Here is a 25,349-nt window from a genome sequence, read left to right on the forward strand (position 1 = left end):
ATGTAGCATATTTTATGGAATAGTTTTTTCTATTTTCCTTGATGCAATTAGTTATAGACTTTTATGTAATACAGAGTAGGTAGGAACCGTAACAGCAGAAGAGATCTTGATATGGGTTGAGGGTTGTTTTTTTTAAAATAGACTTTATGTATTTATTTTTTAGAACACTTTTATTACATTCAAGTTGAGAAGGTAGTGTAGAGAGTTCTCATATACTCCACATCCAGTTTCTCCTGTTATTCACACCTTTATATGAGTTTGGTGCATTTAACATTAATGAGACAGTGTTGATACACTATTATTAGGTAGTATCCATCTTTATTCAAATGTCCGTAGTTTTTACCTAATGTTCTTTTTCTCTTCCAGGATCCCATTCAGAACATCACATTACATTTAGTTATCATGTCTGCTTAGACTCTTCTTGGTGGTGACAGTTTCTCAGACTTTGTTTTTTATGACCTTGAAAATGTTAGCAAGTATTGGCCACGTATTTTGTAGAATGCCTTTCTATTGCTATTTATCTGATGTTTTTCTCATGATTAGAGTGGGGATCTGGATTTGCGAGATGAAAACCAGATAAGAAAAGTGCCATTTGCATCCCATCACATCAAAGGTAAATACTATCAATATGATTTATCCAAGGTGATGCTGATCTTGATCACTTGGCTCCTCTGTTTGGGAGATATGTCTCTCCTCCCCCATTTATTTATTTAATCATTTATTTATATCAGTATGAACTCATGAGTATTTATTTTATACTTTGGTTATAATCCAGTACAACTTTTAAAAATTTTGTTGCTCAAATCATTTCAGCTTTGACCATTGGGAGCCCAGTACTTGGTGCCTGTGTGCCTTTAACATACTCCCATCAATGGGATTTTTTGGACCACTTAGTTTTCTGGCATTACAAGATGCTCTAGAATCATCTTGTATATTTTTTCTTTAGCCCCCTAATTGTCCATTTCTACAAGGATGCCTAGGTGCTAGTTGTGTTCACTGCTACTGGGGTGTCATTGTTTTTAGGCCTTCTCAACTGACAGAGCTAGAAAATATAGTATGTGAATACCAACCCATTTACAGGTTGAGTTTTACTCAATCAAATATATGTTTTACCCTAATGTAATCTATAATCTTGGACTTGCTCAGTGTAATAAATAATGCATTTTAATACATTCCTTTTTGCATGTTTTAAGAAAAACAGTAAGTGGTAGTGAAATTCCAGTCTCCAAATTGATAACTGATGATAATAGTAACAATCAATCATTGGATTTCTATTAAATAAAAACAAATTCTGGTATAAAATATGTGTTGGAGAGGCCCTTTTGAAACATTATTCAGTTGAAATTTTAGTGTTGATAGACTTTTGTATTTTATTTGATTTTGTATTTTGCTTCCCCCAGTCAGGATAGCAGTAAACTAGTAATTCATCAAAAGCTATAAGACAGGCTAGTCTTTCAAAAGTATTTAATCAACTAATGCACCTAATAACACATCAAAAGAATTTAAAGAGTTAAAAGAAAGTGTTTTTACTGTTGTATGGTATTTCTGTGAGATTGATTTTTGGTTACTAGGAGTTTACTCTTAATTTAGTCAATGTCATTGTTTCTTAAATCCACTTTGTAACTAATCTTACCTTATATTTAATAAATGTGTTAACATAACATTATACAAAATTACATGTTTTAAAAACCCCTAAATTTTGAATAAGAACAAAAAGAGCGTAAAATATTGCCCAAGTCATATAGGAAAGGTTTTTAGTTTTTAGTAGTTTACAAGTAGCATAAATAACAAAATAGAATATTTTTACCTCTTTATTTTTTTTTTCTGCTCCACGATAAATGATTTTTTCCAATTGACTTACAATTACTAATATTGGAGTGCTGATGTAATAAGAGTTTAGGTTTTTCCAATTTGATATCACAACTTGATCTCAGTAGAAAATCAAGATGAGAAATTTATTTAGTTCATGTAGCTGGTATACATTCCTTTTAATTTAAATGTTTCCATTTCTCTTTGGAAATCTATAATTGAAAAAAATCAGATACACATTTTAAAGATAAGTAGTTTGAACTTTAAATATAAATAGAACTTTAACTTACTACAAATTATATTCTTGGAAAATATATTATCAATCTAATATAATATTTTTCCATTTAAAACAATGTTAAAGTCTAGTAAAAACAAAAACAAGAAAACGGGCCCATATATCATTTTTATTAGCTTAAAACGGGTCCATTTTAAGCTAATAAAAATGATATACCTTCAGAATAGGTAATGTGGTTTTAAGAATGTTTTCTTTATAATAGAGAACAATAGGTATCTAAACATTTTAAATCTACTCTTAAAGTTTTGTGAAAATTTCTGAAACAGGGAGTGGGCAGAATTTGGGTGAGACTGAAGAAGCAGTAGGATGTGTGGTCATGTAAGTTTTGGTGTATATATTGACATTTCAACGGTTTGATTGTCCAGTGTTTCCTTAAATATGTTCTGAGCAGCATGAGTTCAGTGGGACCTTAATAGCTGTGATTTAAGTAAGGGTCATCTGATAATTAAAATGTAGGAGATACCAGATTAAACAACAACAACAAAACAGATTTCTTTGTGCAGAATTACAAAGAGATTTTAATATACAAACCTGCCTCATGAGTCTCTAAGGGAGAGCATTTTCCCACACTTACTTGACCAGACAAATAAATTATTTTTCAGCACAAAACTCCTACCCTGTTCATTAACCAAAAAAAGATCGGGAGGTAACTTCATTAACCCTAACACAGACCATGCATTTTACATATGATATCACATTTCTTCTTTGCAGTAAACCCATGAGTTTGTTATTATTATTTCTCCTTCTATACCTAACAACAACAACAACACACACACACGTAGTAATTTTCTCGAGGTCAGTCAGTTAGAAAAAGGAAGTTAAAGATTTGAATCTGGACTTCCCTGGTGGCACAGTGGTTAAGAATCTGCCTGCCAGTGCAGGGCACAAGGGTTCCAGCCCTGGTCTCGGAAGATCCCACATGCCGTGGAGCAACTAAGCACATACGCCACAACTACTGAGCCTGCGTTCCACAACTACTGAAGCCCGTGCGCCTAGAGCCCGTGCTCCGCAACAAGAGAAGCCACTGCAATGAGAAGCCTGCACACTGCAAGGAAGAGTACCCCCACTCGCCGCAACTAGAGAAAGCCCTCGCCCAGCAATGAAGACCCAATCCAGCCAAAATAAATTAAAAAAAAAAAAAAAAAACTTCTTAAAAAAAAAAAAAGATGTGAATCCCCTTCTACCTGGAGTTCTCCATTATTCTTTCTCTGAACTGAAATGACTTCTGGAAAATTTTAGGACATAGATAATATTTTATATATTAGATGGATAATTATCTGTTAACAAAAGAGGATTAAGAGGCTATAGAAACTCACCACCACTACTATCTCTATCAATCTTCTTTCAAAACCATTCTAATTAAGTGTACAATCTAATTACAGTGTGTTGGTTAGGTATTAGGTAACAAGGTTTCCCCTCCAACTAGATTAGATTAGATCTTCCTTAACCCCTTCTTAAAGAGAAATTCTGGAGAGTCCAATGATAATACCAACTTTCCTCTTTGCTAATTGTCTAAAATATACTCAAATATAAATCACATTAACTTTGCTTTATGTAGTTACCTCTGAATAACTAAGAGCAACAGTTCATTTCTCTGATATTTGAATTGAGCTTCGTTTAAACAGTTACATAACTACATACACAAGTTCATATACAATTCAGCATAATTTAATGCAAGGAGCTTGAAACTTGAGATCAGAATGTCTAGCTGCACGTCCCAGCATTTCTACTAACTAGCACTTGAACTCAGGCAAAGCCACCAAGTCATGGTCTTCTCAATGAAAACTGTAGATTAGAAACCATATAAGAAAAGCGCTACAGGTCAGGTCTACACAATATAAATATTAGACCTGTAAAATCAATACTAAAGAAAAGGTGAATTATGCAGATAAAATAATAAGGCAAAAAAGATCTGCTCATTGCAGAAATATGTTCACATTAGCCAGAGACTCTCTTTTTATCATCTGTCAGATAGCTTCTCTCCCAGATTTTTCTCCCAGGGTCAGTGGAGTTTTCAAGTTAATGTTGAGACCAACATACTGTCTCAGGGTGAAATCTACCTCACGCCAAACAGATCTTCCTAAACAGAGGCAAACCTGCTCTAGGTTTGGCAGCATGAACCCACTCTGTCTATCCTCTGTGCATTTGAAGGCTTGAACTTATTCCATGTTGGCATGCCATTGATAGAGTCAATGAGGGCAGAAGATGAATGGAAAACGCTCCAAGATGAACAGAAAACTCTCTTCAAATAATATTTGAAATTAAAATATGAAAAGTATCTGCATTGAAGGCCTAGTGAAAAATTTCAGTGGTAACATAGATTGTAAACCACTAGCATACAAGCATCAAGGGGGCAGATGTGTCTGCCCATTTTGTTCACTGTGCCATGTCCTGAATGTGTCTGGTTCATGGTAGGGGAGTAAGCACATAATAAATATTTGTCTGTTGAGTGAAGAATTAATATTAAAATGACAAAAGAATTCAGTGATTAAAGAATAAAGCTGTGAGCTTTTGTACACTTAAGCAAAAATATGAACAAATATGTAATAAACATTACTTGGAACTTTGGAGGTAATTAGGATTAAATATTTTAAAAATGATGAAAAAAATAAAATAAAATAAATTAAAAAAATTAAAAAATGATGCTACAGCCAACTTGATGATTGAAATAAAATACACACGGATCTCTCTTAAGGAGATAAAAACATTTGAACAATTATATTGCCATTTAAACTTCCATGCTATTCATATAAATTTCCACAGTATTTCTCTTTGCACACTATATTTACTTACATAATAGTAGTACATTGTATTTATTTAGTGGTTTGTCTGCAAATAACAAAAATTAGTTTATTTGATCCTCCCCTGTGAAATAGGGAAGGCAGATATCATTACTGCTAATTCACAGATGAAGAGATCTGGGCTCAGAAATATTAAAGGTCTTAAAATATACCATATTAACTATTTAGTCCCTGCTGAGGAAGAAAATTTCAATGATAATAATTTTAAAAAGTAAAAACAAAACAACAAAACAATTATAATGCAACTCATGAATCCATAGACTGCTTAAATCCCTTTCATAATCTATTTTCTGTACTCTTACCAATGACATTGTGAGGTTGCAATTGCTTTAATTTGATTTTTCAGATGCAAAACAAAAGCCTGGTGAGATTGAATGTCTCCCTGAGACACATTTCTAGTAAGTCTTGGAGGTGGGACCCAAGCCTGTGCTTTCTGACAACAAATCATGTGTCAGAAAACCTGGCTACCCAGCACTTAACTCTTAAATCCTATGCTTTAACCACCACCTCTGTGATTGTGTATGTTGAGATGATGCATAAAAATATACTATATAAATGTATCTTTCTGTTACTATTATTATTAGAAATATGATACATCTGTCTCAGAAATTGCATATGCATATGGAATTGTTTTTCTTTTTTTTTTTGTCCACTAATGGTGGTACAATGCCATCTACTCAGGTTACCTAGACCCAGCTAGGTGGGTCTAGCCATGTGAGAGAGAGGTCTGTGACTGAAGAGTGTCTGTCTGTGTGTGTGTGTGTGTGTGTGTGTGTGTGATTAATTTGTTGTTGACAAACATTAGACTATGAGACAGAAAGACAGGAATAACCCCATCATCTTCTAGATATTTTCCAGAAGCCAGCCATATTTCTCTTCCATGCTGGCTGCTGGGAAACCTTTGAAGTGTAGTTAGTAATAATGCTTAGGGCCCCTCCATCCTATAGAACTCCCTTCATGACTATAAGCTGTGGTGTAAGATTGTAAACTTTTCAACAGACATCCACAATATGTGCAAGAACCATACATATGTTCAAATACCTCTCTAATGCTTAGGATGCATTAATTTTACCTTAAATTTTATACCTTTCATTCACTTTTTTCTCAATGGCTGAAGTTTAAGCAGACACTTTTGCAAGAGATTCACTTTTTTCTCAATGGCTGAAGTTTAAGCAGACACTTTTGCAAGAGAAGTAGGCCTGTAATCAATTCATTCAAGATTCAAGTGCCTTCTCTATGTAAGCACTGTGCAAAGTGCCAGAGATTTATGTTGTACTTTACCTTGGGTTATTTTAAGTTACTGGAACACTTGTAATATTAATGCATGTTAATAATCAAGAGCCCATTTTTGTTGGTTGGTTGGTTAATGGTTTGTTAGAAAGAGAAAGAGATGAAAAATAAAGGATTTCAATTCTTCTCTTTCCTTCCCTCAACACACACACACACACACACACACACACACACACACACACACACACACTTGCTCAGTCCCCAACTCCTTTGATATTTTGTATTCAATGTTAGACTTGACTGACATAAGAAACTCACTGTAGAGAGGCACGTTTCCTCTGAGCTAAAGCTGGTTTCCATGGTGCTGAAAGAGAACGGACATGAGGACATGGGGAGGGGGAAGGGTAAGCTGAGACAAAGTGAGAGAGTGGCACGGACATATATACACTACCAAATGTAAAATAGCTAGTGGGAAGCAGCCGCATAGCACAGGGAGATCAGCTCAGTGCATTGTGTCCACCTAGAGGGGTGGGATAGGGAGGGTGGGAGGGAGATGCAAGAGAAAAGAGATATGGGGATATATGTAAATGTATAGCTGATTCACTTGTTATACAGCAGAAACTAACACACCACTGTAAAGCAATTATACTCCAATAAATATGTTTAAAAAATAAAATAAAATAAAATAAAATAAAATAAAATAAAAGTAAGCATATTCCTTAGGTATATACAGGGTGGTCATGCCAAGCACAGGTCACTCAGAGCCAGAAGGAGTAAGATGTTTGTACTGCACATAAACGGCACCAGGTCTTGCAATTTTACTTTATGCAGTTTGGCTCCCATTTAGAAAAAGGAAATCTCATTATAGTGTAGCATATATTTTAAGGTCAGTGAATCATGCTGGGTTGTTTCCACTTTGAAAACTACTTTTAAATGGATGAGTGTGATTGCATGGAGCTTAGATATATACTCAGATCTGAGAGTAGATATGTCTTCAAACATCCTTTCTCACCCTCTCCCGGAACTCCTTTAGATTTGGGTAACGTAGGGGAGGAAAATGCTATCTAAAGTTTATTGTACAAAAAGGAGGGCTGTTGGCTGGCATACCTTGTTCGAGTAGTATAGATTTGTCTTTTTTTAAATATATAAAATATATAGAGACCTTCAAGATGGTGGAGGAGTAAGATGTGGAGATCACCTTCCTCCCCACAAATACATCAGAAATACATCTACTTGTGGAACAACTCCTACAGAACACCTACTGAATGCTGGCAGAAGACCTCAGACTTCCCAAAAGGCAAGAAACTCCCCACGTACCTGTGTAGGGCAAAAGAAAAAAGAAAAAACAGAGACAAAAGAATAGGGATGGGACCTGCACCAGTGGGAGGGAGCTGTGAAGGAGGAAAGGTTTCCACACACTAGGAAGCCCCTTCGCGGGCGGAGACTGCAGGGGGTGGAGGGGGAAACTTCAGAGCCACAGAGGAGAGCGCAGCAGCAGGGGTGCAGAGGGCAAAGCGGAGAGATTCTTGCACAGAGGATCAGTGCCGACCAGCACTCACCAGCCCGAGAGGCTTGTCTGCTCACCCGCCGGGACAGGTGGGGGCAGGGAGCTGAGGCTCGGGCTTCGGAGGTCGGATCCTAGGGAGAGAACTGGGGTTGGCTGTGTGACCACAGCCTGAAGGGGGCTAGTGCGCCACAGCTAGCCAGGAGGGAGTCCAGGAAAATATCTGCAACTGCTTAAGAGGCAAGAGACCATTGTTTCAGGGTACGCGAGGAGAGGGGATTCAGAGCACTGCTTAAACGAGCTCCAGAGATGGGCGTGAGCCACGACTATCAGCAAGGACCCCAGAGACAGGCATGAGATGCTAAGGCTGCTGATGCAGCCACCAAGAAGCCTGTGTGCGAGCACAGGTCACTCTCCACACCGCCCCTCCTGGGAATCTGTGCAACCCACCACTGCCAGGGTCCCTTGATCCAGGAACAACTTCCCCAGGAGAATGCATGGTGCACCTCAGGCTGGTGCAATGTCATTCTGGCCTCTGCTGCTGCAGGCTTGCCCCACATTCTGTACCCCTTCCTCCCCCCCGGCCTGAGTGAGCCAGAGCCCCTAATCAGCTGCTACTTTAACCCCGTCCTGTCTTAGCAAAGAACAGACGCCCTCAGGCGACCTACACGCAGAGGCAGGGCCATATCCAAAGCTGAACCCCAGGAGCTGTGTGAACAAAGAAGAGAAAGGGAAATTTCTCCCAGCAGCCTCAGGAGCAGCGGATTAAATCTCCACAATCAATTTGATGTACTATGCATCTGAGGAATACCTGAATAGACAACGAATCACCCAAAAATGGAGGCGGTGGACTTTGGGAGCAACTGTAGACTTGGGGTTTGCTTCCTGCATCTAATTTATTTCTGGTTTTATGTTTATCTTAGTTTAGTTTTTAGAGTTTATTATCATTGGTAGATTTGTTTACTGATTTGTTTGCTCTCTTCTTTTTTTTATATATAGATATATACATATATATTTTTCCTTTTTCTCTTTTTGTGAGTGTGTATGTGTATGCTTCTTTGGGTGTTTTTGTCTGTATAGCTTTGCTTTTACCATTTGTCTTAGGGTTCTGTCTGTCTGGGTTTTTTTTTTTTTTTTTTTTTTAGTATAGTTTTTAGCACTTATTATCATTGGTGGATTTGTTTTTTGGTTTGTTTGCTCTCTTCTTTCTTTTTCTAAGAACTTTTTAATTTTTAATATTTTTTTTATTTTAATAACTTCATTTTATTTTATTATTTTTGTCTTTCTTTCTTTTTTTTCCCTCCCTTTTCTTCTGAGCCGTGTGGCTGACAGGTCTTGGTGCCCCGGCCGGTGTCAGGCCTGTGCCTCTGAGGTGGGAGAGCCAAGTTCAGGACATTGGTTCACCAAAGACCTCCCAACTCCACGTAACATCAAACAGCAAAAGCTCTCCCGGAGATCTCCATCTCAATGCTAAGACCCAGCTACACTCAATGACCAGCAATCTACAGTGCTGGACACCCTATGCCAAAGAACTAGCAAGACAGGAACACAACCCCACCCATCAGCAGAGAGGCTGCCTAAAATCATAATAAGGTCACAGACACCCCAAAACACACCACCGAATGCAGTCCTGCCCACCAGAAAGACAAGATCCAGCCTCATCCACCAGAACACAGGTACCAGTCCCCTCCACCAGGAAGCCTACACAACCCACTGAACCAACCTTACCCACTAGGAGCAGACACCAAAAATAATGGGAACTATGAACCTGCAGCTTGTGAAGGGGAGACACCAAAAAAAATAAGTTAAGCAAAATGAGAAGACAGAGAAACACACAGCAGATGAAGGAGCAAGGTAAAAACACACCAGACCTAACAAATGAAGAGGAAATAGACAGTCTACCTGAAAAAGAATTCAGAGTAATGATAGTAAATATGATCCAAAATCTTGGAAATAGAAGGGAGAAAATACAAGAAACGTTTAACAAGGACCTAGAAGAACTAAAGAGCAAATAAACAATGATGAACAACACAATAAATGAAATTTAAAATTCTCTAGAAGGAATCAAAAGCAGAATAACTGAGGGAGATGAACGGATAAGTAACGTTAAAAGATAAAAAAAAGATAAAATAGTGGAAATAATGACCACAGAGCAGAATAAAGAAAAAAGAATGAAAAGAATGGAGGACGGTCTCAGAGACATCTGGCACAACATTAAACACACCAACATTCGAATTATAGGGGTCCCAGAAGAGGAAGAGAAAAAGAAAGGGACTGAGAGAATATTTGAAGAGATTATAGGTGAAAACTTCCCTAACATGGGAAAGGAAACAGTCAATCAAGCGCAGGAAGGACAGAGAGTCCTATACAGGATAAATCCAAGGAGAAACATGCCAAGACACATATTAATCAAACTATCAGAAATTAAATACAAAGAAAAAATATTAAAAGCAGCAAGGGAAAAACAACAAATAACATACAAGGGAATATCCATGAGCTTAGCAGCTGATCATTCAGAAGAAACTCTACAAGCCAGACTGGAGTGGCAGGACATATTTACAGCGATGAAAGGGAAAAACCTACAGTCAAGATTACTCTCTCCATCAAGGATCTCATTCAGATTCAACAGAGAAATGAAAACCTTTACAGACAAGCAAAAGTTAAAAGAATTCAGCACCATCAAACCAGCTTTACAAAAATGCTAAAGGAACTTCTCTAGGCAGGAAACACAAGAGAAGGAAAAGACTTAAAATAACAAACCCAAATCATGAAGAAAACGGTAATAGGAACCTACATATCAATAACTACCTTAAATATAAATGTATTAAATTCTCTAACCAAAAGACATAGATTGGCTAAAGGGATACAAAAACAAGACCCATATATATGCTGTCTACAAGAGACCCACTTCCGACCTAGGGACACTTACAGACTGAAAGTGAGGGAATGGAAAAAGATATTCATTACAAATGGAAATCAGAAGATACCTGGAGTAGCAATTCTCATATCAGACAAAATAGACTTTAAAATAAAGACTATTACAAGACAAGAAGAAGGACCCTACATAATGATCAAGGGATCAAACCAAGAAGAAAATATAACAACTGTAAATATTTATTTACCCAACTTAGGAGCACCTCAATACTTAAGGCAAATGCTAACAGCCATAAAAGGGCAAATCAACAGTAACATAATCATAGTAGGGGACTTTAACACCTCACTTTCACCAATGGACAGATCATCCAAAATGAAAATAAATAAGGAAACACAAGCTTTAAATGATACATTCAACAAGATGTATTTAATTGATATTTATAAGACATTCCATCCAAAAACAACAGAATACACATTCTTTTCAAGTGCTCATGGAACATTCTCCAGGATAGATCATACCTTGGGTCACAAATCAAGCCTTGGTACATGTAAGAAAATTGAAATCGTATCAAGTATCTTCTCCGACAACATGCTATGAGACTAGATATCAATTACAGGAAAAAATCAGTAAAAAATAAAAACACATGGAGGCTAAACAATACACTACTTAATAATCAAGACATCGCTGAAGAAATCAAAGAGGAAATGAAAAAATACCTAGAAACAAATGACAATGAAAACACGATGACCCAAAACCTATGGGATGCAGCAAAAGCAGTTCCAAGAGGGAATTTTATAACAATACAATCCTACCTTAAAAAACAAGAAACATCTGAAATAAATAACATAACCTTACACCTAAAGCAATTAGAGAAAGAAGAACAAAAAAAAACCCACAGTTAGCAGAAGGAAAGTAATCATAAAGATCAGATCAGAAATAAATGAAAAAGAAATGAAGGAAATAAGAGCAAAGTTCAATTAAACTAAAAGCTGGTTCTTTGAGAAGATAAACAAAATTGATAAACCATTACACAAACTCATCAAGAAAAAAAGGGAGAAGATTCAAATCAATAGAATTAGAAATGAAAAAGGGGAAGTAACAACTGACACTGCAGAAATACAAAGGATCATGAGCGATTACTACAGGCAACTCTATGCCAATATAATGGACAACCTGTAAGGAATGGACAAATTCTTAGAAAAGCACAAACTTCTGAGACTGAACCAGGAAGAAATAGAAAATATAAACAAACCAATCACAAGCACTGAAATTGAGACTGTGATTAAAAACCTTCCAACATACAAAAGCCCCAGACCAGATGGCTTCACAGATGAATTCTATCAAAAATTTAGAGAAGACCTAACACCTATCCTTCTCAAGCTCTTCCAAAATATAGCAGAAGGAGGAACACTCCCAAACTCATTCTATGAGGCCACCATCACTCTGATACCAAAACCAGACAAAGATGTCACAAAGAAAGAAAACTACAGGTTAATATCACTGATGAATATAGATGCAAAAATCCTCAACAAAATACTAGTAAACAGAATCCAACAGCACATTAAAAGGATCATACACCATGATCAAATATCATTTATCCCAGGAATGCAAGGAATCTTGAATATACCCAAATCAATCAATGTGATAAACCATATTAACAAACTGAAAGAGAAAAACCATATGATCATCTCAATAGATGCAGAAAAAGCTTTCAACAAAATTCAACACCCATTTAGGATAAAAGCCCTCCAGAAAGTAGGCATAGAGGGAACTTACCTCAACATGATAAAGGCCATATATGACAAACCCACAGCCAACATTCTCAGTGGTGAAAAACTGAAACCATTTCCTCTAAGATCAGGAAGAAGACAAGGTTGTCCACTCTCATCACTATTATTCAACTTAATTTTGGAAGTTTTAGCCACAGCAATCAGAGAAGAAAAAGAGGTAAAAGGAATCCAAATAGGAAAGGAAGAAGTAAAGCTGTCACTCTTTGCAGCTGACATGATACTATACTTACAGAATCCTAAAGATGCTACTAGAAAACTACTAGAGCTAATAAAGAAATTGGTAAAGTAGCAGGATACAAAATTAATGCAAAGAAATTTCTTGCATTCCTGTACACTAATGATGAAAAATCTGAAAGAGAAATTAAGGAAAGACTCCCATTTACCATTGCAACAAAAAGAATAAAATATCTAGGAATAAACCTACCTAAGGAGACAAAAGACCTGTATGCAGAAAACGATAAGACACTGATGAAAAAAATTAAAGATGATACAAACAGATGGAGAGATATACCATGTTCTTGGATTGGAAGAATCAACATTTTGAAAATGACTATACTACCCAAAGCAATCCACAGATTCATTGCAATCCATATCAAACTACCACTGGCATTTTTCACAGAACTAGAACCAAAAATTTCACAATTTGTATGGAAACAGAAAAGACCCCGAATAACCAAAACAATCTTGAGAAAGAAATATGGAGCTGGAGGAATAAGACTCCTGGACTTCAGACTATACTACAAAGCTACAGTAATCAAGACAGTATGGTACTGGGACAAAAACAGAAATACAGATCAATGGAACAGGATAGAAAGCCCAGAGATAAACCCACACAAATATGGTCACCTTATCTTTGATAAAGGAGGCAAGCATATACAGTGGAGAAAAGACAGCCTCTTCAATAAGTGGTGTTGGGAAAACTGGACAGGTACATGTAAAAGTATGAAATTAGAACACTCTCTAACACCATACACAAAAATAAACTCAAAATGGATTAAAGATGTAAATGTAAGGCCAGACACTAGAAAACTCTTAGAGGAAAACATAGGCAGAACACTCTATGACATGAATCACAGCAAGATCCTTTTTGACCCACCTTTTAGAGAAATGGAAATAAAAACAAAAATAAACAAATGGGACCTAATGAAACTTAAAAGCTTTTACACCACAAAGGAAATCATAAACAAGATGAAAAGGCATCCCTCAGAAAGGGAGAAAATATTTGTAAATGAAGCAACTGACAAAGGATTAATCTCCAAAATTTACAAGCAGCTCATGCAGCTCAATATCAAAAAAAAAACAAACAACCCAATCCAAAAATGGGCAGAAGACCTAAATAGACATTTCTCCAAAGAAGATATACAGATGGCCAAGAAGCACATGAAAGGATGCTCAACATCACTAATCCTTAGAGAAATGCAAATCAAAACTACAATGAGGTATCACTTCACACCAGTCAAAATTGCCATCATCAAAAAATCTACACACAATAAATGCTGGAGAGGGTGTGGAGAAAAGGGAACCCTCTTGCCCTGTTGGTGGGAATGTAAATTGATACAGCCACTATGGAGAATAGTATGGAGGTTCCTTAAAAATCTAAAAATAGAACTACCATATGAGCCAGCAATCCCACTACTGGGCATATACCCTGAGAAAACCATAATTCAAAAAAGTCACCACAATGTTCATTGCAGCTCTATTTATAATAACCAGGACATGGAAGCAACCTAAGTGTCCATCGACAGATGCATGGATAAAGAAGATGTGGCACATATATATAATGGAATATTACTCAGCCATAAAAAGGAACGAAACTGGGTCATTTGTAGTCAGTTAGATGGACCTAGAGTCTGTCATACAGAGTGAAGTAATTCAGAAAGAGAAAAACAAATACCATAAGCTAACACACACATATGTTATCTAAAAAAAAAAAAGAAAAAAAAAATGGTTCTGAAAAACCTAGGAGCAGGATAAGAATAAAGACTCAGACCTAGAGAATGGACTTTAGGACACAGGGAGAGGGAAGGGTAAGCTGGGACGAAGTGGGAGAGTAAGATGGACATATATACACTACCAAATGTAAAATAGATACCTAGTGGGAAGCAGCCACATAGCACAGGGAGATTAGCTCAGTGCTTTGTGACCACCTAGAGGGGTGGGATAGGGAGGGTTGGAGGGAGACGTAAGAGGGAGGGGATATGGGGATAAATGTATACACATAGCGGATTCACTTTGTTATAAAGCAGAAACTAACACACCATTGTAAAGCAGTTATACTCCTATAAAGAAGTTAAAAAAATAAATAAAACAAAATATATGCAAAGCACCAATTAAGTTAATGAACATTGTGAACTGTAACACACTGATTGTTTACTTCATGCTGTCCACAGGAATTTTGTTACCAGAGTGTGTAGGGTTGATTGCATCAAAAAAAAAAAAAAAAAGAAAGAAAGAAAAAAGGCTTTTAAGGTTAGAACATATCTAAGGTGAAGGATATTTTAGTTATGAGTGGTATTTTTTTGTAAAAGGAATACTTTTGGACCTTTTAAATGAACAGTCTAAATTAACCACCAAAATGTGCATTATCACTATCCTTAGTCTAGAAAAAGATGCCTGCAGTAAAAGTTAGTATGTGAGAACCTTTCTTTCCTTGAAAATCAGATCCCACGTGCCTAGAGAAAATGCATTTCAGCGTAGTAAACTTCTTTTTTTTTTTTTTTTTAATTTTAAATTGGCATATTCTGTGACAGGAACCACGTTCTGAATCTTTGGAAAGAGGTTCTTTAATTGCAGGTCGGAACTAATAAAGTTATTGAGAAATTTCAGCCACTTAGGGGCGTCATTAAGGAGTGCACTTTCTGTCCGTTCCTGGAAATGTTATGAGTTAGAAGCCCTCAGAGGTGAGGACTTCACTCTTGGTGCCTAATGTGTGAGAAACTGGCGAAGCTGGGAGCCCCGTGTGGTGTGGTGTCAAGACTTCACCTGTGGCTCTCCTCGCTCACTGGGTCTTTAAGAAGCACAGTGGGTTGGGGAAAAAGGACAAACTGAGACCAAAGGAATAGAAACTGGGTTTAGTTTGCAAGGGAGAACACTAAAGTAGTCAAAGAGCTTTTCAACCCAAAAAGCTGCTCAGAAATCGCTCGGTGCCTCCACAGACCAAACCCTGGTGGTGGGTGCGTTTAAGTACCTGAATCCACAGACTAGCAAAATTCCCACCCTCTCCCTGTTACTGGGCTTCCATTTCACCCGCTTTAGGCTGCCCCGGGATTCCTACGTTTAGTTTTCCAGTCTCTTTTTATCCCCACCACCGCCCCCCCTCGAGACGGAAGTCCAGAGTCTTCCAGGGAGTTACCTGGACGGGTCTGGATCATGCTCAGTGGCAGACTGGCGGGACAGATTGGGGAGCAAGTGGAAAACTTAGGTGCCGGCTTACGGCACTGACTTGACGGTCCTCCCTACTCCTGGAACCCTCAGTCAGAAGTAAGACCCCGACTCTGCCCAACTCTAGTGGAATTCTCCAGACTTTGGAGACTCCTTGTGGAAGAACCCAACTTAAGGATGCAAACTTGGAGGATCGGGACTAGCAGGCTCAGGGAAGTCCTCGCGTCCTAGTGGTCCCCAAATTCTACTTCCTGAGATCTGGGCATGCCCGCGAGTACCCAGAGCCCCGGTGGCCAGGGACCCGGGCGGCGGATCTGGACAGCGCGACGCCCACCGAGGTGAAGGGGAGAGCGCATCTCCGCTCCCAAACCGAGCGCGACCCCACACCCAGAGTAGGGTACCTGTGCAGGAGAGCCTCCAACCCTTGTTCTCTTGCCCGCGCGTGTCTGGAGCCCAGATTAAAAAACCCGCCAACCGTACCTCGCGGGGAAGCCCGGCACTCGCCAGGAGAGAAGCTGTGACGAGGCTTCTCCTCTCCCGGAGCCTCGCGGGTGAGCTGACTTCCACTCCCCCCAGCTCCTGCCCCCGCGCCTACGCGCACTGCCTCGCCCGGGATCCGCTGAGCCCGCGCTGGCCGCGGGGAGAGAGCACAGCCCCCGAGCCGCTCGGCAGCCTGGAGCGTTCCCCGGCTTTCACTCACCGATCCTGAGTACTTGCGGAGCCGTCTGGGGGAGGACGTAGCAGAGGAAATAGAGAAGTGCCCAGCTGGTGTCCCTGGTCCAGAGCCCGGGCTGCGCCAGGAGTGTGCGGCGCTCCATCTTCCCAGCTTCTTAATTCATGCCCAGACCCAGCCGCTGTCGCACGCCCTCGAGAGGCAGCCCGCTCAGGTCGGGTCCCCGCCTCATCCTCCCTGGGATGCTCCGCGTTTGCACCCTGCGCGCCTCACCCCACCCCACCCCCCCTCTGCCCGCGCCGGCCCCCCGGAAAGAGATTGAGGGAACCGGCGTGGGAACGCGGAGCTGGCTGGCGACGCTGGGCTCGCTCGGGGCTGGCTCCTCGTTTCCGCCGCTAGCCCATCACGGCTGCGGCTCCTCCTCCTCCTCCATGGGCCGCAGACCGCGGGGAAGCAGCGCGCAACTGCTCCCGGAGCCGGGAGACCAGCTGAGGAAAGTTGCTGCCCCAATTTGCTGGAACGTCTCACTCATTCGTCCTCTGGTCAGATGAGAAAGTTGGGGGGGGGGGGTAGGTGGAGGGTGCAACGAAACAAGGAGGGGAAAGGGGGAGAGGAGGCGAAGGAGGAAGGAGAGGGGGTACTGGGTGAGTTGGTGCAGGGGCTCTGAGCAAGCCGGAAGAGCTCCAGCAGGTTCACTAGGATCCGAGCCACGCTTTTGCTTCTCAATTCTTGCTTTCCTCTTCCCCACGCTGGCCCCAGCCTTTATTTACTGCCCGCTCCAATACACTGATCCAGACACTCACACACGCACACACGCACGCACATTCTCCCTCTCCCTCAACTTTGCGCTGTGATGCTGGAAAGTCTATTGAGTATTGCATCCTGAAGACAGAAAATTTAACCCGATGGTCAGAGCAAAGGCAGCCTCTGCTGTGGGCTGTGAGTGGCAGAGGAGCCTCCTTGGTAATGTCCCCGTGCGCCTGTTAGGGGGGTCGTAGAGATGGCCAACTACGACTCTTCCCATCAGTTGATGGAAAATCGCCATCTCGGACGCCAGTATTCAGAGAATAGAAGAGCTCTTATTTTAACTCTGGCAAAGATGAAGAAAAGGAGGAGGAGGAGGAAGAGGAGAAAAATGAGATACTTTCAGTACTCTAAGATTAAAGTGCCATCTTTCCTATTCAGACCCAAGATAATCTCTTGTAAATTGCTTCCATTTACACGTGCAGAACTGGGAAAGAGGCAGCTTCCAGCGCCGCTCCTTTTCTTGATTTCTTTTGACTGTCACGTTTGAACGCTGGAAGAGAGGCTATTTTAGAACTGTAGGTTTGGAGACTATTTCTCTGTAGAAGGACAAGGACACTTCCCTGGGGAAATCATCATCATTTGATCATTTTGGCTTAATTTCCTCTGAGCTTTGTGGAGGAATGTTCTGTATAAATATTTGCTAGGTCTGCATTAACATTCATAGAGTTTTTGTTTTTATTTTGTTTTGTTTTTTTTTCCCTCTGAGTATGGATTTTGGAGAACTGACCTAATCTGAGTTAATTCATCTGAAAAACATGTCCACAGGTATATAGACCTATAATAGGAAAGAATTACAAAAGAAATCTAATATAACTTCAGATGCATTCATTCACCCTTATATGTGGTGCCAGACACTATATATATATATATATATATATATATATATATATATATATTTCTTTTTTTTTTTTTACTGAAGACCCTATAGTGGGAAACATGCACCATCCATCCTCCAAGAGAGCTTATAACCTCACTGTTGGAAGCTAGTCAGTTCATACTTCAAATACTGTGCCTGGTTCTGGATACTTCTGTATGATAGTTGATAAAACAGAACATATCCACAGATAAGAAGAAGGGTTGATCTGTATTTAAGAATGCATCTCATGCATAGATTGATGAAACCAAGAAAAATTAGGAGCATATGCAGGTTATCTTCAGAAATTTGAAGAGCTCTGTGTTAAAAGAATGTAGTCATAGTATTAGGCAAGTGAGAAGAAATAAGAAAAATACGAATATTAGCTGGAAATTGTAAACGAGTAAATTTCATTTATTTGGCCGAGGAACATTTCTAAGTCCGGAAAGTGTCAAACAATGATATGACTTGCTTCAGAAAAGAGACAAACTCTCCTGTCATTCATTGGCTCATTCAATGCATATTTGAGTGCCTCCTTTGTGGGAGGCATTGGGCCAAACCCTGGAGACACAGTGGGAATATGGTTGCTGCCATAATGAAACTCATAGGTAGTAAAGAAATGTGCTGTGTTTTACAAGATGGTACTTAAGGCATGATGAAAAGGAGACATTTAACCTCTTTAGGAATTTGGGAAGAACTTGATGAGGAAGTGATGCTTCAAAATTCAAATAATGGGTACTTTATAAATCCTTAGTAAGTATTATTTAAAGTGAGAATAAATCTAAAGCTTGTTAGAGGATTTTTTTTTAAACCTAAAGATTTGTATAAAGCATAATCAGTGGCCTATTTTTCTTGGTACGTATGGGGTTAATAGATAATAGATATTGCATGTCTAGATCTTGAGATCCCAAACTCTAGAATTAGGTCAGCTTTTGAACAAACTGTTTGAATCCTGGTTTTACCCAATTCTAGATTTGTGGCCTTGGTTAAATTACTTTATCTCCCTATAGTAGAGATTGCTGATGCTTACCTATATCCATTTCTCTCCTTCCGGGGCATATTAAAACCTGTACCTTTTCAGTTAGGTGTAATAATACATATTTAACCAATGAAATATGAGTAGAAGTAGTATGTGCCATTTCTGGGTGAGAAGGAAAGCAGTGAAAGGATCTCCCATTTCCCTCCAGCACTATCTTCTCCTGCCAGAGTAATTCTGAAAGCTGCAAGCTCTAGTGGTCAAGATGGAAGCAGCCTGGAATCCCCGAGTCACCTTTTGGGAAGGAGTTGCTTCAATAGTTGTCAGATCAGCAGCAAACTGTTGACAAATCAATGAAAACAAATTTTGTGTTGTAATCCATTAAGATTTTGATATGTTTGTTATTACAGTGAAACCTACTCTATACTGACTGTCACACTCTCTCTAGGATTTGATATCTTCATCTGTAAAATGAGAATGATAATAACGCAGTAGCACCATTGAAGGATTATATGAGCTACGGCATACAAAGTATTTTCCAAGGCTTTCATTACTCAGTATATATTAGTTCATTTGTGGTAATTTACTCTTTTGGTTAAATTAATCTACACATACATTTCTAGTTTAAATATGCCTCAGAAGGCAAAGACTAAAATATTTTGTCTGTTAGGAAATGACTCAGTTAATAGCATAGTAATAGTAATTTGGTCCAATACTATTGAAGGAAATTTTATTACTTTTACCTGCATTACCCTTGGTCTTAAGTTCTTTTTGGTTAGTAGAAATATGAGAAAGATTGCATTTCCTAAAGTAGGCTTCTTAAAGAATACATGCACACTTAAGTTACTTTTCTGTATCATCTGTAAAATCTGTAAAGTTTAAAACTGAAATTTATTTCCTTGTTAAAATGCTTTCCTCCACTGCTCATGTACACAGGCTCATGGTGTAAGTTACTCATGAATGATCAGCACCTGCTGTTAATTTGTTTTGTGCTTTTTAGAAACACTGTATCTTGTGTATATATGCATCTAGTTATTTTTTTGCCCCAAATGACTGTTAGTCACTCTTGATTCACATTTTCATAGTGCCCTCTTAAGAATAAAAATTTCCAGTTGAATGCATTCGGTCTTTTCCCCATTTCCCAAATCTTAAGCTTAAATTAATACACCGTGGTTAATAATGAAGCAATACGGTAGCATGCAGCATTGTGCATCTTGCGAGAGCTGGTGACATTACTTAGATAGCAATCCATTTAAAATTACTTAATTTTAATAATATAACTAGACATAAAGAAAAATGGCTTAGAATAAACTAAGGAACCCAAATGTTATAAACGTGTTTTCCAAGTGGTGAGTATACTTGAGTTTACTTATAATGTTACCCAGGGTACTGAAAGCAAAAGATCAAGTGGCTTTTAGAGCTTCCTAAGAATGTCCAGCTGATTTGGGATCAAAATCCTCACTTCTTGACCACTTCTTTATCTATACTTTTTTCCTTAGGTGATGTCATGTGTTTCTTCTAAGACACTGAATATCTTTAAGCAAGGATCCCAAATTTTCTCTTTTATTCAGACTTGCCTCTGAACTCCAGATTCACATAACCAATTCTAGTTACTGTTTCCTACCGACTAAGCATGTCAATCTCTTAATTCTGTGCCATATTATTGCTCCCTCCCAAGTCCCCTTCCAAAGTTTCTCATTTCAGTACATGTACCACCTTCCATCCAGTTATTAAAACAAATAACTCAGGACGTCATCCTTACTTTTCCTACTACATCCAGTCTGTTTTCATACACTATTGATTTTATGCCCCAAACATTTCTTTAATTTGTTTCTCTGCAGCTCCACTGCTGTCATACTAGCCTGGGGTTTCTCAGCCTCAAAACTTTTGACATTTGGGGCCAGAAAATTATTTGTTGCGGAGGCTGTCGTGTGCCTTATAGGACGTTCAGCAACTTCCCTGGACTCTATCCACTAGATGTCAGTGGTACCCTCCTCCCAAGCTGTAAAAACCAAAAAATGTCTGCAGACATTGCCAAATGTCCTCTGAAGTAGAAATCACCCCTAGATGAGAACCACTACACTCGCCCAAATCACCGTGATCTTCCATCTAGCCTATTACAATAGATTCTTAATTGTTCCTCTCCCTCATTGCCTCTTTCGATTCATTGTCTGTCTGATCTAAATTTGTTACATTAATTTCCCTCATAGTGCCCTGCTCAGTTCCCTCATGGTCACTATCAACTCTCTAAATGTCTGTTTACTTTATTAGAAACTCAATGATGGCAGACTGCTCTGTTTACAGGAAACCTCAGCATTTAGCACTATGCCTGGCAATTAGGGGAAACTTGATAAATGCTCATTGAATGAATGAATGAATGAATGAAGTCAATCTATACAACCTACAATTCATAAGCACACATTTGTAGGACTGAACTGAATAATGAACCGGATTCCTTTTTTGATTTCTTTCAGAGCTCCTACATAGATCAGTTTATATTTAGTGTCATACTCAGGACATTAATATAGTGCCCTGTATCTAGAAAATCTCGAATATAATCTTACATGTCAAATGTCAACAAAATGCTATATGCAGTTGGCGTTTCTCCTAACATTTCAATTTTCAGCACCATGGCTACCATCACACACACCTTAACAATTTTACTGTAATTTTCATACTAATACTGGTCCATTTGTGAAAGCACTGTGGAAAACAGCTGTAGTAAAATCTTTGAAAGAAAAAATGTCTTATTTATTCAAATCTTTATATCCTATTATTGCAACCTGAGAGTATAAAAAAAAAAATCCATCATGTGGAAGGTCTGAACCAAGTTGGTATTTAGCTACCTCCATATACATTGTCCCCCACATATGAACGAGTTCCATTCTGAGAGCACGTTCATAAGTCCAATTTGTTCATAAGTCCAACAAAGTTAGCCTAGGTACCCAAATGACACAATCGGCTATATAGTACTGTACTGTAATAGGTTTATAATACTTTTCACACAAATAATACATAAAAAACAGACACAAAAAATAAAGAAAACAATTTTAACCTTACAGTACAGTACCTTGAAAAGTACAGCAGTACAGTACAACAGCTGGTATCCAGGGACTGGCATCGAGTGAACAGGCAAGAAGAGTTACTGACTGGAGGAGGGAGAGGAGGTGGGAGATGGTAGAGCTGAAGGATCGTCAGCAATAGGAAACAGAGGGCAAGCTGCAATTTCACTTACACCTGACGTTGATGGCACAGGTTCTGGTTCCTTGCTGTTACCAGATGCACGTTCACATCTTTGAAAGTTCGCAACGTGAAGGTTTTGTATGTAGGGGACTTACTGTATAAGTAAGGAGAGTAAAGAAGAAAAGATCCAGGCTGGGCAGTCAGGATGTCAGGAGACCTGGGTTCCAACCCTGATCTGATCACTAATTATGGCTCACTGCTTATAGTCAAGTCCCATCACCTCCTGAGGCCCAACCATAACATGAATGGTTGGACTGCTGTCTAAAAGCCAATGGGGACTAATGTTCTCCATTTCTCCTTCCAGCTCCAAAAGTCATTTTTATAAAGGAAGGGCTCACAACTCATCTCTGTTCTCTTTTGGTTATAAATAAGCTTTTCCTTAAAATAATGAATACTTGTTTTGTGTTTTATTATATATTCCTTCTAAGACACTCTTCTTAGCACTGTTACATGTATTAATGGAGTCAATACTGATAGCCACCTTGGGAGGTAAGTACTACTCTTATTAAAGTGCAAAAGCACAAATCCTAAGTTTTGAGCTCGAAGGTGAATTATCACAAAATGAACACTGTCATGTAATCAACCACCCAGACAAGAAACAGAACTCCATCAGAACCTCTGTGGTCCTTCTCGGCTACACCCCCTGCCCCAGTGTCACAACTATCTTGACTTTCAACAGCAAGGATTAGTTTTGCATGTTTTGAGACAACATAAATATATTTTTGAGACAATATATATTCTTAAAATATATATATTGTCTCAAAACATGAGAAGAATATATATTGAATATATATTGTCTCAAAAATATATTTATATATTTTATATTTATATATTATATAAATATAAAAATATACATTTATATAAAAATATATAAATATATTTTTGAGACAATATATATTCAATATATATTCTTCTCATGTTTTGAGACAATATATATTCTTTTGTGCCTACCTTCTATCAAATGATAGCTAACATTACTGAGCCTTTACCATAGGCCAGGCACTATCTTTTGTGGTTTATATTTGAGTCGCCATGACCCCCTGAGGTGGTCACTAATATTACTCCGCCCATTTTGCAGAAGAGCACATTGAGGCACAGGGACAGAATGCAGGTTCCATGAAGGGAAGCAGAAGGATGTGATAGATTTGAAAAGTGGAACTTGCTTTGGAGTAGGAGGTTAGGAAAGAGTGCTCTGAGGAAGAAACCTTTAAACCTTGCCTTAAGGGCTAGCTGGGAGTCACTGAAGGGGGAAGAAGAAGAACATTCCAGGCAAGGGGGGGCTCCAACTATGTAAATATTTGCAGTAACCCCTGAGTGGCTGATGTGAGCTGGAGAGAGGGTAGCACCAGAGGAGCCTCATCTGCATCTCAGAAGCCCAGATCCTCCAAGGTCCTTACCAGCCTTCCTGAAGATCTGAGAATTGATTCTAAAGCTGATGTGAAACCTTTGAGCCTGGCTCTAGCTTTCCAACTGATAGTCCTTCACTCACTCAGCTATATGCTTCGTAAGGCGGAGTCCTCACCACCAAGGCCACAAGAATATCAGCATCTTCACCTCATGTTTGCTTCTCGTGTTCCTCCTCATTTCAGCCACGTGGCGGGGAACTCTCCTTCTCACTTGGATCTTGTCGAACTAGTTCTCTTCCGGTCCTCAATCATGTCCAACTCTGTGTGTCAGGACATTTCCCCAAGCTGCTCTCAGCATCTTGAATATTCCTTTCCTCACACTTTTCCTAATGAAGCATTATTCGTGCCTCATACCTCATGACTCAGAGAGGCTTTCTTTGCATCCACAATGAAAAATATGTCCACCCAATTTTACCCTTCCATAGCACCCTGCACTTTTCTTTTTTGGCATTTATTACCAATTTTAACTATTTGTTCACTTGTTTAGTGTTTCTCTCACCTTCTAGATTGCAAGCATCAGGAAGGCAGGGTATTTTCATATGGGGTCGAGGCTCTGGATACATTCAGAGCCTTTCCCAACTCCTGACACATGGTTAGAACTCAATTTATATTTGTAGCCTGATCGGATTTGAATGCTTGGAATGCCAAGAGATCTGTAAGACAGAACCAAGAAATCTCAGTTCAGAAAGGGAGGTGTAAAATGGCATATCTTGTACACATATCTAATGTAGTCAAAGTTTGCTTTTGCACATATTTTAATAATCATTATTTTCAGCAATCTTATAAGCTCAAATTACTTCAGTTTTGGAATGATTAAATAAGTGAGCAGAAACCTTAAAGAACCTGTGTTAGAGAGCTGGTAATTGCCTTTAAAAATCCAAAACTGAAGCTCACAACCATTACAACATTCTAATTTTTATTCAGCCCAGCCTTCCTTATGGATTTTCAATTTAAGTTTCCTGACAATGAAACACACTAAGTTTCTTCATATTTAAATCATATAAATTAATCCAAGTTTCTAATAATTACATCTTGGTTTAATTTCTTTCCTCATAATCTCCTCCTGGAAGTATCCTGCATTTTTTAAGCTATTGCTTTTATTTATCAAAGAAATACACGCATATAGTTTTAGAAGTTAGCACTAAATAAAAACTAACATACCAAAACCACTTCTCTCTGCTGCCCAGTGTTTCTTCTTCAACTATTACAACTATTTTGTCCAGCATTTACACATCCCATGCTTCTACATAATATATATAAATAGTTCTTGTTGGCTTCATGAGTTGGAGGTATTATTCATCGTCTGTCATGGTATATGAGATTTTCACTCTTTAACACCTTCATTCTATTGGCTTCCCTTTCTCCTCTTCTTAATAAACTAAGGTTTCAAATGCAATCATTATTCAGGGTTTTATTTGACTCTGAAGCACAGTTGAGCACTGGGATGCATGGTGATTACATTTTTCTGTTACTAGTTTTTCCTGAAGATTTTTTGTTTTGTTTCTGTTTTTTTGTCTTATTTTTTTCATTGGCTTGATTTCTCTTTATTGCGCACTTTTCACAGATTCCAGTAACCTCTCTACACAAGTTTCACAAATTTGCTTGCATCAGTTTATTTTCCCTTGGAGACATCCTCCATGGACACCTTCATTTTCCTACTCCCTGTGCTGGGCACTCTTGGCCTTCAAAGCAGCTGTCATTTTGGT

General features: G+C 38.8%; 1 protein-coding gene across 9 annotated transcripts in view; it reads right to left on the minus strand.

The window, feature by feature from the left end:
* GRIK1 (glutamate ionotropic receptor kainate type subunit 1) overlaps window positions 1–16,578 on the minus strand; it is a 428,591-nt gene extending 412,013 nt beyond the window's left edge. For all 9 annotated transcript variants that reach the window (XM_082460382.1, XM_082460380.1, XM_082460384.1 and 6 more), the window contains exon 1: window positions 16,386–16,578. In XM_082460382.1, the coding sequence (XP_082316508.1) occupies window positions 16,386–16,503 (118 nt within the window). In that variant the 5' untranslated portion in view covers window positions 16,504–16,578. The remainder of the gene's footprint in view (window positions 1–16,385) is intronic.
* Between the last annotated feature and the right edge of the window lie 8,771 nt (window positions 16,579–25,349).

The sequence above is a fragment of the Balaenoptera physalus genome (genome assembly GCF_965194825.1).
Source record: "Balaenoptera physalus genome assembly, chromosome: 4".
In the NCBI taxonomy this organism is placed as follows: domain Eukaryota; kingdom Metazoa; phylum Chordata; class Mammalia; order Artiodactyla; family Balaenopteridae; genus Balaenoptera; species Balaenoptera physalus.